The following is a 20,197-nucleotide window of genomic DNA, read 5'->3' on the forward strand; positions in this document are numbered from 1 at the left end:
TTTGGATGAAGTCCAGGCTTCGTCTTGCATGTTTCACAGAAAAACATTGGTTCTCTTTTTCCTCCTTTCTCCTAGCTTTTGCTGCAAACATTCATTAATTTTTTTTTTTTCTTCTTTTCATTCTGTGGTTCGTGGTGTAGGTTCCTGTAGTCTTGTCCTAGTTCATGAACCATGGGCAACGTATGAGTGGCCAAGTAAGTGGTCCCGACAGTCGGGATATCAGTTACTTTGGAATAAGGCTGGGCATCTCGGACATATTCTGAGTCATGGTCACCTTTGTGCTCATACGTCAAAGACTACCAAATCCACCGGTTAGTCCCTCAACTGTTAGGGGTAAAACTCAATGGGACTCGGGGCAAGTAAGGCTAGCAACCTGCTTCCCTGGTACTTTAAATATGATGCTGGCAACAATCAGAGCAAAATGCCTCGGACCTTTGGAGGTGACAGAGTCCCACCTCTAACTGACAAACCAGGGACTCCTAAGATACGACTTGACAAACAAATGGTAATGAGATGGGGAGCTATTAATATCAATGGCGGCTACTCTGGGAAGAAGGTAGAGCTGGCAGAGGCTGCAAGTAAGATGGGGCTGGATGTTTTAGTGGTTAGTGACATTTGGGTAAGGGGTGAGAAAGAAGAGGAAGTGGGAGAATACAAGGTCTACCTGTCAGGAGTCAAAGCAGGAATAGCACAATGGGGTGTAGGGCTTTACATCAGGAAAGAAATGGAACGCAGCATAGTTGCAATAAGGTATGTAAACGAATGACTGATGTGGATAGATTTGACAGTGTCTAGCAAGAAAATTAGGATTGTGTCAGTATGTTCGCATTGTGAAGGGACAGATCAAGATAAGATGGATAGTTTTTATGAGGCACTCAGTGATGTAGTTGTTAGAGTAAAGGACAAGGACAGTGTTCTGCTCATGGGTGATTTTAATGCCAGGATTGGAAATTGAACAGAAGGGTATGAAAAGGTTATGGGTAAATTTGGAGAGGATATGGAGGCCAACAGGAACGGGCAGCAACTCTTGGATTTCTGTGCCAGTATGGGCTTAGTAATCACAAACTCCTTTTTTAAACATAAGAACATTCACCGGTATACTTGGGAAGGCAGGGGAACCAGATCTGTCATTGACTATATAATAACAGATCAGGAGTTCAGGAAGGCTGTGAGGGACACACGTGTATTCAGGGGATTCTTTGATGACACTGATCATTATTCAATCTGCAGTGAAATTGGGACTGTGAAGCCGAAAGTGCAGGAAGTCAGGTCCATATGTAGGAGTATAAGAGTGGAGAAACTTCAGGATAAGGAAATCAGGCACAAGTACATAACAGTGATCTCAGAAATGTACCAGTTAGTTGAATGTAGTCAATTACAGTCATTGGAAAAGGAATGGACAAGGTACAGGGACACAGTACTAGAAGTGGCTAAAGAATGTCTTGGAACAGTAGTAGTAGGAATAGCACAATGTAGTAGTAGGATGAAGCAAACAGCTGTAAAAGGAAAAAGAAGGCGTATCAAAAATGGCTACATACTAGAACTCAGGTAGACAGACAAAGTTATGTTGAAGAAAGAAACAAAGCCAAACAGATAATTGCAGCATCCAAGAAGAAATCTTGGGAAGACTTTGGAAACAGGTTGGAGACTATGGGTCAAGCTGCTGGAAAACCATTCTGGAGTGTAATTAGCAGTTTTCGAAAGGGAGGTAAGAAGGAAATGACGAGTATTTTGGACAGGTCAGGAAAACTGCTGGCGAATCCTGTGGACTCCTTGGGCAGATGGAGGGAATATTTTGAAGAGTTGCTCAATGTAGGTGAAAATACTATCAGTAATGTTCCAGATTTCGAGGTACAATGGGATAGGAATGATTATGGAAATAGGATCACATTTGAGGAAGTGGAGAAAATGGTCAATAGATTGCAGTGCAATAAAGCAGCTAGGGTGGATGAAATTAAGTCGGAACTCATCAAATACAGTGGAATTTCAGGTCTTAAATGGCTACACAGGATAATTGAAATGGCCTGGGAGTCGGGACAGGTTCCATCAAACTGGACAAAAGCAGTAATCACACCAATCTTTAAACATGGAAACAGAAAAGATTGTAACAACTACAGAGGCATCTCTTTAATCAGCATTGTGGGTAAAATCTTCTCAGGTAATGTTGAAAGGAAAGTGAGAGTATTAGTTGAGGACCAATTGGATGAAAATCAGTGTGGGTTTAGGCCTCTTAGAGGTTGTCAGGACCAGATCTTTAGCTTACGGCAAATAATGGAGAAGTGTTATGAGTGGAACAGGGAATTGTATCTATGCTTTATAGATCTAGAAAAGGCATATGACCGGGTTCCTAGGAGGAAGTTATTGTCTGTTCTACGAGATTATGGAATAGGAGGCAAACTTTTGCAAGCAATTAAAGGTCTTTACATGGATAGTCAGGCAGCAATTAGAGTTGATGGTAAATTGAGTTCATGGTTCAGAGTAGTTTCAGGGGTAAGACAAGGCTGCAACCTGTCTCCACTGTTGTTCATATTATTTATGGATCATATGTTGAAAACAATAGACTGGCTGGGTGAGATTAAGATATGAGAACACAAAATAAGCAGTCTTGCATACGTGGATGACTTAGTTGTGATGGCAGATTCGATTGAAAGTTTGCAAAGTCATATTTCAGAGCTAGATCAGAAATGTAAGGACTATGGTATGAAGATTAGCATCTCCAAAACGAAAGTAATGTCAGTGGGAAAGAAATATAAATGGATTGAGTGCCAAATAGGAGGAACAAAGTTAGAACAGGTAGATGGTTTCAAGTACTTAGGATGCATATTCTCACAGGATGGCAACATATTGAAAGAACTGGAAGCGAGGTGTAGCAAAGCTAATGCAGTGAATGCTCAGCTACGATCTACTCTCTTCTGCAAGAAGGAAGTCAGTACCAAGAGTACGTTATCTGTGCACCGTTCAATCTTTCGGCCAACTTTGTTGTATGGGAGCAAAAGCTGGGTGGATTCAGGTTACCTTACCAACAAGGTTGAGGTTACGGATATGAAAGTAGCTAGGATGATTGCAGGTACTAGTAGATGGGAACAATGGCAGGAGGGTGTCCACAATGAGGAAATCAAAGAAAAACTGGGAATGAACTCTATAGATGTAGCAGTCAGGGTGAACAGGCTTAGATGGTGGGGTCATGTTACACGCATGGGAGAAGCAAGGTTACTCAAAAGACTCATGGGTTCAGCAGTAGAGGGTAGGAGGAGTCGGGGCAGACCAAGGAGAAGGTACCAGGATTCAGTTAAGAATGATTTTGAAGTAATAGGTTTAACATCATAAGAGGCACCAATGTTAGCACTGAATAGGGGATCATGGAGGAATTTTATAAGGGGGCTATGCTCCAGACTGAACACTGAAAGGCATAATCAGTCTTAAATGATGATGATGATTTCATTCTGCATTATTAAATGAGTCTGCCTATTTAGTCTCCCCACAATGTCAGATGACTGTCTTTCTCTTTTCTTTGAATTTGTATTTCTTACCTGGCAGACCAGATGTCTGATTAGATTTCTTTGTACGAAAGGTGAATCTGCAGTTCTCCACATTCGTTTTTGTGTATTGGGTAAAGAATATAACTGGCCACAACAGCAATTTCAATCAGTGAGAAGAATAATTTTTTCCACCACTTGTACAACCACCTTGTAAAACCATAGCAACCACAGTACTGATAAGCCCTGTCCACTCCTCCCATTAACCCATTAACTTAGTATACTTCAAAATGACAGTGGGTTTCAGGAACTGCACAGGCTACTTCTTACTATACCCAGTGATCAATTGGCTTTGAGGACCAAAGAATGTACTCAATGTAGTCAGTAACCTCTTGTCATGGAATGAACGTAACTTTCATCCTACTTTGATAGGCACATAGCTCACATTCAGCAAGTTTTATCTTCTTCGAATTGCATGGAAAATCCTTTCCAGAAGGCATAGCTATATCTGTTAGATAAAATTTCGCTTCGTGAAGTTCCCGAGCAAGTTGAGGGATTGTGTAGAACCTGTCAGTAAAATGTGATGGCCTGAACCAACTGCACAAGCTAGCAATTGCTATGCCAAATGAATCACTATTCCGATTGCAAAGTGTAAATCAGGGTGAATTAAGAATTTTTGTCATTGTCTTTCCATAATACTGAATGTGAGAAAAAACATAACCATTTCCTGAATCACACAGAAACCTTGAAAACTCCACTTCATAAGCTTCTCTGGGTTCCAGCACTTTAATGGAATTCTTCCTTTGAATCCTACTGTGCTCTCATCTATGGCCACATTTCTTTTCAGAACATAAAGATATTTGCATTTACTGTCAACATACTCACCAACGTTCTTCACCTTGCTCCCTTAGATATACTGATATTCCTGAGGTATTGTGACAGGCAGAACTAAATGCAGCATCCAAAATATTTGGGAAACACCACACACACACACACACACACACACACACACACACACACACACACACACACACACACACACACATACAACATCCTCCTTGAAAAACGGAGTTCATTCTAGCCAGTCTTCTGTAAAATAGTCATCTAATTCTGCCTTCAAATTAAAGGCCATATTCAATATTACACCACGAAAGCCTTCAGTTCTTCTAATGAAGTATACCTCCACGAAAGCCACATTAAGGGTTGTGTAAGTGGAGTGACTTTCTGTGTCTTTTCTTTAGTGTACATACTTGTAGCATACGCATTTTCAATATTATGTTCTAAGTGAAGAAAAGTTGAAAATATTCGAGTTTGGCTTTTTGGTCAATCACCACAAGGAATGGTGAAACTTTGTTGCGTGACACAAAAAGGAAACTTCACGAGTTCACTGTCACCATCACGATTAACTTTCTAGGTATTTGCTACAGTTTGTGTGTCTGTCACTTCCACTACATCCGTAGATTTTGATTCTTCCCAATCACTTTCATCACTAAATTCTCCTTCGTCCTCCATGTCTTCGAAAAGCTACCTGCCAATATCGTTCCCATTTATGTGTGTTTTACCAGCCATTATCATACTATAAATGTGTGAATACGACACGCTTTGAGTTGTCAGGTCTTTGTACTAAGTGCTAGCAAATTCAACAATGGAGCAGACAGAAAGCACAATAATGGAAACATGTCACCCATCATCTGACATTGGAGCTGAAGCAGAAAATTGTAATGTCGGACATTGTTTGACATTGGATTGGAAAAGGTTAATATCGAATTAGTGCAGATTTTCTTCAAATGTTTATATAATTTATGAGATTTTCTTTTCACCCAGAGATTCCCTTGGTGTAAACTAGGTCGAAAATGTTTTTAGCATATCTTCAAATAAAAATCTGCCGCCAAAAATTGAGGTTTCCAATGTTTGTAATGCTTCAGGCTACACTACACTACTGGTAGTTTTGAATTCCACCTTGTCAATTTTTGTGGGAACTGTACCCAACAATTCTACTGTCATATTCGTATGTTCTCTCATTAGCAGCTTCATGATTTAATTCTGGGGTATGGTTTATGTCTCCTAATATCTCAAATTAGGTACTTAACTATTTTGCTGCAGTGAGTTACTAAAGGTGATCACCTGAGGTATTGCACATATTGTCCTCATATTTGGTTTTTATATACCAAATTTGTAGTTCAGTACTGGCTGCAATCAGTTAGGTTTCTTAGGTGAGCATATGATTTTTTGACCATTTTTTGAGAAAGACTGTTAAATGTTTCTTTGTTATTAAAAGTATTTTTAATGAAGTCTATTGTGAATTACAAATCTCTGTGATCTACATAATGTCCAATAAACAGCTCATAAATCAAACAGTGGAAAATCCAGGACGTAATGTAATAATATTACGAAAAGGAAAGTTGCTACTCACCATATACCAGAGATGCTGAGTCGCGGATAGTTACAAACTATCTGTGACTCAGCATATCTGCTATATGGTGAGTAGAAAACATGTCATAAATCTATAACGCCTTCTTTGCTCGCAATCTTGGAACAGGCCATTTACTACTTGAAAGCTCTGACTTTTTTTTCAGTTACCAAAGGCAACAAATGCAGAATCACTGCTCTGGTTTTGTAAGTATAATAGCAGGGTGTATACGCAGACAAATAAAAACATTCCCGGATCTCCCGGTTAAAAATACATTTTCTCCCAGGTGAAAATAAACTTTTTACATGTTAAGTGACAGTATACTTTCCCTCAAAACTGTAAAAGTTATCAATCCTTTGAATGGCTATGGTGTTATACAGCAGCGTAGAGTTTCCCGGCACTTTAGAAAACTAAACTCAGGGGAAAAAACATGTTTTGGAAAGATCTTTGATGTGCAGCAACATGTGCGCTGCATATTTTTGTATTATGAAAGTATAAATTCGAATTCCACCAACAGGTAAATTTTAAATTAATGTACATAGTGTTGCTACAAGAAAAGCAAAGCTTTCGCATATAATATTTGTCTCGAAGATTAATAAGCTACATCAGAAGCTAAGCTTTCACATATAATGTTGATCTGTTTAGTGCATGTTACACTTTAAGATACATCACACAAACACGCCAGTAAAATTTTTTATTACCGACATAAATCTCTGATCGTCTGGGCTCGAAATTCTTCTAAATGGCTCATGACAAAAGAGTTGATTTTTAAAAGAGAGCAAACACTCTGTGATTTAGGAAATTCTTCGACCATTCTCGCATATAGTTCATTTTGCGTATAAGGAAATTTACTTTGAAAATAACGCTTTTCGAACAACAATTCGCAATATTTTCCCGAGACCTGTTAGAAACAGATTCATTTCAGCAGTTGCCAGAGAGCGCCAGATTTAAGAGGCATCACCACGCTTGCGCAGCTATGGTGATGTAGGAAGCCCGTATGTTTGTATGTGTAAAACATTAAAAGATCTTACATTATGTCATAAAAGAAACGACATCAGAGGATACTCCAAGAGCGTCAGAATTTCGTGAACCATACTATAATGCATAGTTCGCCTTACAGTGCATATTTGTATGTCGAGATTCCCAATGACGTAGACCTCAACCTGATATGAAGCTTTTCAGTGTAGTTTTCGGGAGGTAAATTTTCTTGTAGTACCAGTACTGTATTATCCCATGTTTGGTTCTTTGTTATGGCATAGTGCCATACATGCTAAAAGATGAAATCGTGCACTTGAAATGCAGCAAAGAGTTGAAACTAGCCATAGTGTGGAATTAAACCCTTCGTTTCAAATAAATTGACTGCATCAGCAGGAAAGCTTAATAAAAGCCAAATTTCTTTAGCAAACTGACAAAAATAACTTTATTGGTCTGCAAGGCGATTAATGCTTGATTGTCAAGACAGATGGAAATAAAAGAAAATCTGGAACTAGTAACATATATTAGCCTTCCTTAATTATATGAATGTATTTCAATTCACTTGAAAGCTCCCAGCCACAGAAATCCGTCTTGTTTCTATTTGACATGATAATGGTAAACGAAGAGGAAACAGAAAAATCATCAAATGTAAACATGGGTCACGTGGAGACTACCCCTCCCTCCGCCCACCACTGTAACTCAGACTACTCTGCGCATCAGAACGTCAAAAAACGACTTTTCAAAAATAAGTTCATTTTGTAGCGCACATCTTTCTGAATAGTCTGATACGTAAAACATATACCTTCAAGGAAATGTAAGACATTGTAATGGTTCTTTATTTACGTGACCATTACGGCACTCCAACCCCAGTTCTCGATACCAGTAATATCGTACTACTTTTCTGCGAAGTAACAGACATATTTTTGTGACAATATTCACATTTGGTTTTATTAATGTATAGGTACTCCGATGTATCGATATATTACAGTGATATGGTTCTTGTGTGTATTCATTTCTGTGAGACTGTCATAATCTTTTATTTACTCGTAACCGTTTTGGCACGAATGCGCTCAGGGCAGTCTTTGTTTCACTTTGCAGAAGTTAAGTTGTTATTTCGCTTTGTAAAAGAACAATCAAGTCTTGTGTTTGGTTAAAGTGGAAATTAAATATATGAAGATTGATACAAAACTGTTTTCTTGATGATGTGACAATTAAGAAGTAGTATATGTGAATTTACAAGAAGTTTAATAAAAATGTGGATCGTGAACACCAAGTCAAAAATTATTTCTACCATACCATTGCTCTGATCTGGGATTGTTTGATCATTAAGAATTTCCTGAAAAACGCATTTGTTAGGTCTTCAAATATTGCTAAAATACAGATCTGGACCTTCTAGCAGCCAAAGTGGAATCACCCTAGAATCAACATGATGAGCCATAACAACTTCGACGAAATCTACATGGGAATCCATTCAAGATAAGTGCCAAAATTAATGACTTTTTTACAGTGATTTCATTATTTCCATTCTGACGATACCATCCACAGTCAACAACTTTGTTGTTGCCCGATAAAGCGAACATATGCTGCGTGAGCAATATTATTAATCTGATTTCTAACCTACTTTGCAAGTGGTGCTATTGTTAGAACACCTCTTCAAACAACATTCTTATAGTGCACATCACTGTATTTCGACCTGTGGAACTCAAACGTGTATATTTTGTAATGGATGCCAGCCAACTATTTCAGGACAGTGGAAATTAAAATGTTCTGTAGTACCTCTCCTGCTCCCAGTCGGCCAATTTGACATCCTGCCCCTCTTTATATATAACCTCTCGCAATTAATACTGGATAGGGTTATTTGTAACCAGGAGAACAAGAACTCTTCAGAAAATCTGGATTCTTTATTGCCTATTAGCTAATAACTTGCTCTTCTGTGTGACATAAAATTAAATACAGGATACCTAAAAGCAGTAAAGACAGTACACATTTCTTCACTCCTTACGTCCTAGCAATTTTTCTCTCTAATCTTGCTACAGCTTGACACGGTGTGCTTTCCTTTCTATGAAAGAACTATTACCTCATCAAAATTCGTCAAACGTTTTGCTACAAGAAAAATGGAAATGTCATTGTCTAATACTGAAAAAGCTGTTAATACAAACAGTACCCAAGACTGGTGTGGTTTCTCCATTTGATTACATCTATTTTGTCACTGTGTGCTGGATAAAACAAAATAGGCCTTTCTAATATTGCGGCAATTGTAACACACAAAAATAAGCAAGACTGTTTTGGCAATAATGAACATTTTTATAATATGACAGAATATATAATTCATGAAGTACCAATACGAAATACCTATTTGGCCTACTACAAGCAAAAAGCTTTGCATAAGGAAATTGTTTCACATTTCATTCATACGCTCCAGTTTCTCATGCTCGAAACCGAAAAGTAGTAGAATGAAATTTTTTTTATAAATTTGGAATCATCATATTCTTCCATAATTTGCGTGATGTCCCCGTTTCTTCTCCTTCCTCGTTCTAACAAACAGTCCTGTCATCACTAATTCTGTAACTATTCCTACCACTGTCAAAACTCACTCTCCGGTTAACTTTACTAACCCTGCCACAATCACTGGTTTAGTTGTCCAGCAACTATTCTCTGGTTCGGCGTTATTACGAGTTTGTATAATGTGTTTCCTGCGCTACTCCCAGAATGGAACTTAAGCGGACTACAACTGGCCCTGTCTAGTGTAGCGATCAGGCCAAAAATTTTCCGTCAAAATTTCACTTTCTTGGATACCCCTAGAAGATAATACTAATATTTCTTACCTATTATTCCTGTTAGTCATTTATTTCCACTCTGCTAGTCTGAATCTACGGATTTCACTAGTAATTATAACAATGCTGAACATTCGCAAACCACATAAACAAGCAGCAGTTAGCATTCACCGGTCTGATTTCATTCCGCTCAGCTCGTATAGCCTCGTCCCGTTCTGTCTGCAGGAAAGTTTATTTCTAGATGTGACAGAGACATCACCCACATATGCACGCATTCAAAAATCAACTTATAATTCATTCAGAAATCAACTTAGAATGTGTTCAAAAAACAGCAGGGGTGCATTTCAAATTCATATGAATAATTGAGCAAGCAGTAAAGGAAACAAAAGAAAAATTCAGAGTAGGTATTAAAATCCATGGAGAAGAAATAAAAACTTTGAGGTTCGCCGATGATATTGTAATTCTGTCAGAGACAGCAAAGGACCTGGCAGAGCAGCTAAACGGAATTGACAATGTCTTGAAAGGAGGATATAACATGAACATCAACAAAAGCAAAACGAGGATAATGGACTGTAGTTGAATTAAATCGGGTGATGCTGAGGGAATTAGATTAGGAAATGAGACACTTAAAGCAGTAAAGGAGTTTTGCTATTTGGGGAGCAAAATAGCTGATGACGGTCAAAGTAGAGAGGATATAAAATGTAGACTGACAATGGCAAGGAAAGCGTTTCTGAAGAAGAGAAATTTGTTAACATCGAGTATTGATTTAAGTGTCAGGAAGTCGTTTCTGAAAGTATTTGTATGGAGTGTAGTCTTGTGTGGAAGTGAAACGTGGACGATAAATAGTTTAGACAAGAAGAGAATAGAAGCTTTCGAAATGTGGTGCTACAGAAGAATGCTGAAGATTAGATGCGTAGATCACATAATTAATGAGGAGGTATTGAATAGAATTGGAGAGAAGAGAAATTTGTGGCGCATCTTGACTAGAAGAAGGGATCAGTTGGTAGGGCATATTCTGAGGCATCAAGGGATCACCAATTTAGTATTGGAGGGCAGCGCGGAGGGTAAAAATCGTAGAGGGAGACCAGGAGATGAATACACTAAACAGATTCAGAAGGATGTAGGTTGCAGTAAGTACTGGGAGATGAACAAGCTTGCACAGGATAGAGTAGCATGAAGAGCTGCCTCAAACCAGTCTCAGGACTGAAGACCACAACAACAACAACAACATTAATAATTGATAGACCAATGTGAACTGGATGCTAGGTGCTTTGTGAAACAAGGTTTGTTTCCTCAAGAATATGAATTTGCCTCCTCCCTCTGTAATTGCCACCCGCTTCAGATACCCCGGTTTGCCCCCACCCCCCACTAGATCCGGGCCTGCTCCGCAAGCGTGAATCTGGCAGCTGGTTGCTGCTACTGCTGCTTACACAGCCAACAGCCACATTTCTGTAGCCAGAAGCAGGAGAAGGTACTACTCATACGCAACTCAACTGCACGTGAGCATGAGCCCACTCGCAACTGATTAAATGAGTCTAATGTAAACAGTTGTGATGTTACGCCCATCGGAGGCAATTTGTTGTTGTGAAGCATTGCATAGTGTTCTGAAAGCCTCTGACACATTTTGCTGTAGGTAGACACTTGTACGAGCACTGTGTTATTTTATATGGCACATTTCCTTTGCAATTTAATTTTATTTTCGTTTTTTTCTCTCGTTCATGTTTTAATGCTGCAGTATTATTCTGCAATGAGGGGATACAGTAATATCCTTTGTTTGAGTATTGGTTCTTACCAGTCAAAATTACAGAAATTTAACTGAAAACTAAAACAACGAAAAATTCCCGGAATTCTAAAAAAATCCCGGGTTTTTCCTGGTTTTCTCCCAGATGAAAAAATTCCTGGGTTTTTCCCGTTCTCCCAGGTCGTATACACTCTGAATAGATTATTAAGAGTGGTTAAACTGTAAAACAGGAAGAATATTTAGGTAGCAAAACTATCACCTTTAACAGCACTGTTTTACACACACACACAAACACACACACACACACACACACACACACACTACTTAATTATATTCTGCAAATAACATATTATCCTTCACATTGCTTTGATTTACGATAAGAGTTACACAATTTCAAGAGAAAAGTTAATTAACAAATATGAAGGAGTAGCTTTCACCCATATGGAACACATCAGACATTAATGATGTGAGGGGAAAAGTAATGGATTTTGTGAACACTTACCAAATTCCTTCTGCAGCTCTGTCAAATCAAAAGTAAGTGGATTTCGTAGAGCTTTTTCCACTAATTCCCTATTAATTCTTTCTTCTTTTTTATATCTGTCCTTTAGATCCTTGCGAGTGAATTTGGGAAACAGTGATTGCATCACAAGGAAGTCTGTTCCCACAGTGTGAAGAGCCCGGTAAAATCTTAATGTTTCTAATTAAACAGAAAAGGACATGGGAAAATGATTAACAATAACTATAAAACTATATAAGAATTCTTGTAATTATCTGTGGAAAGAAAATATTACAGAAAAAAACCATCAGTTTGAAAAACAGTTTTCTACAATTAATTCTTTGAAACAGAAATCAACACATATAAATAACCCAATCAAAATATCCCAAAAGATCAAGCAAAGAGTGTGCCCATAGATTAGGATAGCCCTGTGCTATGTTGTATTGGAAGGAAACTGACAGTTCTATCCATGCAGTCTTTCTTATACTTTATTATGTACCTGTTTTCTTCACAAGAGAAAGAATACAAAAATCTAAGGGGCATACATGCATAATGAACAAATAATTCCAGAATGAACAATTGATTTCCTAAGGAACAGGCATCAGTTGGACAGTATTCGTTACATTTTATATATTCTCCTTCTCCCTAGGACATGTTTGCAGGATTGTAATTAATAAAGTATGTGCTAGAACACCATCTGAACTTCAATTTAAGGATGTTTTCACACCACTAGAATATCTATTGCAGCATATAGCTCAATAACAAGGGGACATTTCACTATGGGCTGATGACCACTACCTATCACTGTCCTCTAAACACAGGTTGGGCAATGATGCAGAAAGCATAAATGCCTTTTTTTTTTTTTTTTTTTTTTTTTAAAACACACTATTTATTTATTTATTTATTTAAATTGAATTAATAATATATCATTTTGACACATGACATCCTTTTTACTTAACCTAACATTCAATTTTAAAGCCCATCAACTGAACTATGCTATACTAAAAGATTAATTATATTAAAACCGGAAAATCCAAGATGGAATGCAACATCTATCCATCTGCGACTCAGCATCTCCACAATATTATTGATTAATTATATTAACAAACTAAAAAAGTTCTCAGTAATTAAAACTTCCGGTCTAACAGGCCGTGGTCCAATAGTAGAAATACTTCTCCCTGTCGTTTCGTTGCCAGCTGCGGGCAACATCATCTGAGGTGAGTCTACGACTGGTTGCTAGGCCGTGGAGGTCCTGTTTATATAGAGCGCGTAGAGGGCACCACCACTCGTCACGTGTTGTCAACAGTAAAACTATCTCTGGCTGGCGTCATTACTCTCGATCGAAGGTAATCGATTGTCACATCTTTGGTACAAAGTCGACCGCCATATCTTATCTAACTTCAAGCCTTCTTCTTTCCTGCTGTGGTGTTTAAAAATCTCTACAGCCTCTCTATACATACATGCATAATAATGCGATGTCTTAGCTAGTACGCTCGTCTCACAAAATTTTATTTCATGGTCACCCGTTCCAAAAACGTGTTCCGCTACAGCCGATTTGTCCGTGTGTCCCAGTCGACAGTTCCTTTTGTATTCAGTTAGGCAAGTATTGATACTTCTTTTTGTGGTTCCAATGTAAACCTTCCCACAACTACACGGAACTTTATACACACCAGGAGTAGCTAAAGGGTGTCGTGCATCTTTCGCCGATCTTAAGCATTCACTAATCTTCTTGGTGGGTCTGAAGATTGCTTCAACTCTGAACTTGGCCAGCACTTTCCCGATACGGTCCGTAATATTGTGGATGAATGGAAGAAAAACTTTCCCCACCAATAGTTGTTGTTGTTGCACGTTTTCGGACATTTTTCTTCTGGGATGGAGAGCTCGATCTATCTCCTTGCCAGCGTACCAATTTTTCTGGAAAGTGGTTCGCAAGTGGTTTAGTTCCTCTTGCAAATAAGCTGGCTCACAGATTTTATTAGCCCTGTCCACCAATGTCTTGATAATACCTCTCTTCTGCCAGGGATGATGGTCCGAATCCTTATGAAGATAACGATCGGTATGCGTATCTTTTCTGTAGACTTTGTGACCCAGAGTCCCATCTGCTCGTTTAATTACTGAGACATCCAAAAAATTAATCTGTCCATTACTCTCTGTCTCCATAGTGAATTGTATTTTTGAATTGATGCTATTCAAAATGCTTCAAAAAAACGGTTCAGTTCTTCTTCACCGTGATTCCATATGACAAAAGTGTCGTCCACATACCGATACCACTTCAAAGGCCTTTTTCTGGCTGACTGCAGTGCTTGCTGTTCAAAAAATTCCATAAAAATATTAGCAACGGCTGGACTTAGAGGGATATCCATTGCCACTCCATTGATTTGTTCATAGAACTCATTATTGTACTGAAAATAAGTCGTGGACAGGCAATGTATAAACAAAGCTACTATATCAGTAAGAAATATGTCAGATATGCAAGCAAGAGCTTCGTTGACAGGAACCATGGTGAACAGAGACACCACATCAAAGCTGACAAGAATATCACTGGGGCTGACGGTAATCTCCTTCAATTTTTCGATGAAGTGCATAGAGTTCTTAATATGATGATCAGTTTTTCCAATAAACGGTTGTAACAAGGTGGCAAGATGTCTAGCCAGCTCTCGAGTAGGGGATCCAATAGCACTTACTATCGGTCTCAGTGGGACATTAGGTTTATGCACCTTAGGTAGCCCATATAATCTAGGAGGATAAGCTTCCGTTTTGCAAAGATCTTTTTTATCCTCTGAAGGAATAGAAGACTTTTTTATTAATTGATTGGTAACTGTCAACACTTTCGTTGTAGGATCCTTTTTCAACTTTCAAGTGGTAAGATCCAAAAGGTCACTGATCTTCTTGTGGTAGTCTTCGCTCTTCATCAAAGTATCAAAACATGATGTGGTAAACATATCACACATTCAACAACTGATGTGTAACATTCTCATTACTGATTTGTGAGACAGTTGTAAGATGGTTTCACAGCAGATAACACGTCTTAGTCTCTACAGCAGGCTACTCTTTTTAAGGAATAACTATCCCTACATTTACATATATTGTGAAATGTGTGGCAAAAATTACTTCTCGTTCAATCATACATCAAGATTTACTCCTCTTTAGTTCACAGTTTTTTTCCTAATTTTATCTGCAAAATCTCTCCATGGGATAGAAACATAGGGGTACTGAAGAATATGTCTGAATCCTGCCCTGAAAGACAGAGCTTGAGGTTTTCTAATAAAGTTCTCACAATGTGTATGACATCTTTCTGAAGTGTATATCAAGCCTACCAACCACCAACAGGACCTGCATTTTGACAGCTTATGCCTCAACCAAACCAATAAATCACTCCCGTTTAGCCTGGCCACCTGTAGAGGGCATATCTGCAGTGATGAGAATCCCAATCTTCAGTCTCACAAAGGGCTCCACAGACAGGCACTATCCCCAAAGCCAGTCTACCAAAAATTTCCCGCACTGTATCCTCACACATCTCTGAACTTCTAACCACCTACGAGAACCAACTGCAAACACAATATCTTCCCAGACTGAAGCAACTGAATCATGTCCTTTGCCAGGGCTTTGACTGTCCCACACCTTCTAAGGTGGTATTTTGTGCTTACCTGTCCTACACCAACATCCTGGTCCATCCCTATGATATTTCCATTCTCTACCCCTTGCCACAGTGGTCATATCCCTGTGGGAGACCCAGGAGCAAAAACTGCCTGATTCACTCACCCACCACATCTTATTATAGTTCTGTCACATGCTTACCCTTTACCAATCAACGGCATGACCACCTGTGAAAACAGCCACTTAATATACCAGCTCTGCTGCAATTTCTGCACGCACTGTGTGTGCATGACCGTGAACCAGCTGACCACCAGAATGACTGGCCGCTACCAAACGTTGTTTTGTGTGTGTGTGTGTGTGTGTGTGTGTGTGTGTGTGTGTGTGTGTGTGTGTGAGTGAGAGAGAGAGAGAGAGAGAGAGAGAGAGAGTGGTGAGGGGGTAGACCAACAACAACAAAGTCTTATAAATGTTCAGCACATATCCATATTTACAAATTAACTGTGAAGCGAATGTAACATAACTCATCCCTCATCATTACAATGTATCATAAAACTAAACCATGGAACATGAAAGTAAATACGTGAGTAAGTAAGTAACTAGCTAGCTAACACAATGTGTTCGACTTCAAGGCCTACTTCAAAAACCCTGCTGTCTGGATCCTTGCCTCCAGCACCAGCTACCGTATTTACTCGAATCTAAGCCGCACTTTTTTTCCGGTTTTTGTAGTCCAAAAAACCGCCTGCGGCTTAGAATCGAGTGCAAAGTAAGCCGAAGTTCTGAAAAATGTTGGTAGGTGCCGCCACAACTAACTTCTGTCGTCGAATATATGTAGTGCTACGCAGGCATGCTTCACAGGCACAAAGACAAATACTGGCACCAAAACCTCTGCGTCAGTAAATAAATAAAAAAAAAAGGTGGAAGACGAGCTTTTTTTTCTCCGCCCCGAGTTTCGACCACTGCATTTTCATACATTATCCAACGAAGTAAATACAAATTCCGTATTGTTCCTCTTCGAACGTAGGAGTATTTCAATGTACTACGAAAATCCGACTGGCAAGACTGTTTGGGATATTTGTCAATATGGCTAACTCTGCTTTCTGAATTTTTTCCTAACTGTGAGAAGAAATGGTTGCTAATAGGAACTTTTATGAATTGTGAATCACATGCAGTATTCTCTTCACCATAAGAATAATACGAATATAAACATTTTGCCATGTATTCTTTCGTGTTTGCTGCTATCTCATTTAAATCCTGTCCGCCTAATAAACTACGAAACTAGAGTGAGACAACAGCAGACGCGGAAGAATATACATACCATGTCATGTTTATATTCGTATTATTCTTATGCCTAATAGTGATACAGTCAAAAATGAAGCACGGCAATTGACTAGATTTTTAAATCTAAGATGACTCTAATTTCTATGCACAATGTAATGTACTAAAGAGGCGTCTGCAAAGATTTTCAAACGGAAAAAATTTTCGCTAAATTATCGTTCAGAACATCTTCTATCATACGCAGTCTATTATTTGATTCTTGTTGATCATTATCAAAGAAAGCAGCAGTGTAAGTAGCAACGAATAGCAGTCTCATGCCATTGTTTCGCTAATGAGACAATTCCTCTCTTTGTTTTTTTTTTAATTGTAAGCGGCGGTAGTGTGCACAAAAGCAAGCCATACCGTGAGCGGCGACAGGCCGTAAACCCTCATTTTCAGAATGCGACAAACAATGCATGACACAGTACAGTAATGCATTTTCAGCTTTGAGTGACGGAAACACCTATAACAAAGAGAACTGCACTTGTCAGATCAAAGAAAAATAAGCAATCAATTCAAACCAGATGAAGCACGTGAAAAAGGAAGGGTACCCGTATAAATACGGACGGAGCGCCTGACGCATAACAACGGCTACCTGGTAAAGCTTAACTGCTAAGCTTACGACTCGAACCAAACTACTACAGCTGTATCGTCATTCATTCAACCTAAATTGTGTCTAATATTACAATGGACCAAGTTTGTTTCGATTTGGAAGTGCGGCCTAAAACTTTTCTCTCCCCTTGAATTTCGAGTCTCAGATTTTAGGTGCGTCTTAGATTCGGGAAAATTTTTTTTTCCTCGATTTCGAGTCTCATTTTTCAGGTGCGGCTTAGATTCGAGTGCGGCTTAAATTCGAGTAAATACGGTACTCTGAACTGCACAGATGGAGTTATCCTCGCAATATAGGCCTACCCTTTGCTCCCATAATCCTCCTGGCCTCTTTGCTAACCATGTTCACATTCACCCTCAACCCAACAGATTCCTGTTCCTCTGTCATGTTACTTCCTCCCAACTCACACCTCCATGTCATCGCCCTCATACACTGCACAACCCTCCTGACCCCAATGCCCATGCATCTTCTGTCTTTCCCTCCCATTCTGCTTCTTACCATGTCTATCAATTACAATTTCTCAACAATTCAATTACAACTTCTCAACATTTCTATTACACTTTCTTGTCAGTCAGACTAACTTGAATCACTCACATTTTATCTGATTTGCCCTCTTAGTCCAACCTGTATGAGAAACATACACTTTTTAAGCAGTGTTCAATACAAGCTCTATAAGTGCTCCCTTTTGCAAACAAACTGCATTTCCACAGTATTCTATCAAAGAAGTACAGGCTGCCATTTGCTTCACCCACAACTGAGCCTATTTGTTAGTTTCACTTCATACCTATACATATTGTTATTCCCAAATATTTGTACGCCGTTACTGACACTATATGGGACTCACTAAACTTCCTGTCAAAGTACGCCATATTTTTACATTTAGTGAAATGCCCAACTCTGAAACTCTCCAGGTTAAGAGTTAGTTCCCAGGCCTTGCATCAGGCTGATATTTTGTACGTAGGGTCTATCTAACTGGACATTACTGCAATTTTTAACTTATGCAATTTCCTCACAAATAACTCCACTGACTGAGAAAAGCTTGAGCTTGAAACTAATGCTATCTGCTCAGTCATCAATGTATAATACAAATGGCAATAGTCCTATTATACTTCCCTGTGGCATATCTGATATAATCAAGGCATTACTTCATTACTTCAGTCTCTATACATGACTGTGGAAAACATGCTGTCTTGTCTTTTAGTAAATTTTTGACCAGTTCCAAAACTGATTAGATATGCCATGGGCCACACATTTTCTTTAAAAGGCACTAATGGAATACTGAAAGAAAGGGTTTTTGAAGTTCAGAAAACCTGAAGAAACTGGCTTTAGTTTATCCACTGGACTGGGGATAGCATGTGTGAAGAGTGCGAGTTGGGTTTTGCATGCTTGATGTTTCTAGAACCCATGCCAATTTCCATGTAGAATATTATTTTACTCCATGTATATCATAATGTTTGAACCAAGAATGTGTTCTAGAATTCCACTACAAATAGATGTGAGTGATATACGAAGGCAATTATACTGATAGGTTATATTTCTCTGTTGGAGACTGTTGTGACTTGTGCTCTTTACCAACCATGGGATATAGAATGGTGTGACTTTTTTCTCTTTTCCAAACATGGGAAACATACCTCTGCTCGAGAAATTTGCAGTAAATCATAGCAAAAAAAAGGTGCTAATTCAGTAGAGAATTCTGTGTATAATTTGGCACACACTGAACAGCATTCAGATGCACAACTGCTCGCAGTTTTCCATCGGTGACCAGAGACAGTGGTCGTGTGTGTGTGTGTGTGTGTGTGTGTGTGTGTGTGTGTGTGTGTGTGTAAGGGGGGGGGGGGGGGGGGGGGGAATCACACTTGCACACTTGTGGGTGTGTTTGTCTACCTCAGGAGGTCTTTTGGCTGAAAGGTCACTTGTTTAGCATTCTTTTTGTTATGCCTGTCCGCAGCTCAGCATCTCCACTATATGGTGAGTAGCACTCTATCCTTTTCATAATATTAGCACTCAGAACTGATTACTATATTACTTGTCTCAGCAGCAATATAGCCACTGAATGATGGCAATATTCCTCAATTTTCCTTTGTTATTTTCTATTTCGGTTCTTGTCCCACCTACAAGTGTTTGGGCACTGATTTGTGCACTACTGACAGTTTAAGCATATGTCAAACTTTGCTTGCAGTTTTGAGACAAGCCCTGTCATATTCTGCTACACTTCTGGTAACTAAAAACATTTCAATTAACATCCACCTATATGTTGATTTATGCTTTGTTTTGAACCTATTGTGCATTGGACACTTTTACTTAAGATGCTTCCTGATATTATATAAACACCAAGTGGGATCTCTATCAACTTTAATTAGTCTGCTAGGTATACAGCTTTCTAGAGGTTGGTTTGTTTGAACCTGAACAATAGCTGCTCTACATGTTACCAACCTGAATCAAATCATTCAAGTACCTGTCTAAGAGACGTGAATACCTACATTTTAGCTATGTATTGCCTGTTTGTTCTAGATCATAGCCACAATAATTTCTACCTGCAGCTCTTTCCATGTAGGTCACAGCACTTTCTTGTTTATAGTGTCATTGGTACCCCACCAATGCACCCACATCTTTCGTATCAACAATTTTGTTGTGAAGTATTAATACTAGCACAACCACATCAATACCTTAAATAAAATGTAGTACTACAGTTTTAGGACAATGAGTGTTGTGAACATTCTGGTAGTTCAAGCTTGCAATGTTTCAATTATTATGATAAGTTTCCAGAATGAAATTTTCACTCTGCAGTGAAGTGTGTGCTGATT

General features: G+C 38.8%; 1 protein-coding gene across 2 annotated transcripts in view; it reads right to left on the reverse strand.

The window, feature by feature from the left end:
* Nucleotides 1-20,197, reverse strand: part of LOC124787914 (titin homolog) — an 87,777-nt gene that overhangs the window by 14,325 nt on the left and 53,255 nt on the right. For both annotated transcript variants that reach the window (XM_047254901.1, XM_047254900.1), the window contains exon 6: nt 11,879-12,073. In XM_047254901.1, coding sequence (XP_047110857.1) covers nt 11,879-12,073 — 195 coding nt within the window. The remainder of the gene's footprint in view (nt 1-11,878; nt 12,074-20,197) is intronic.

The sequence above is a fragment of the Schistocerca piceifrons genome, chromosome 3 (genome assembly GCF_021461385.2).
Source record: "Schistocerca piceifrons isolate TAMUIC-IGC-003096 chromosome 3, iqSchPice1.1, whole genome shotgun sequence".
Taxonomy (NCBI): Eukaryota; Metazoa; Arthropoda; class Insecta; order Orthoptera; family Acrididae; genus Schistocerca; species Schistocerca piceifrons.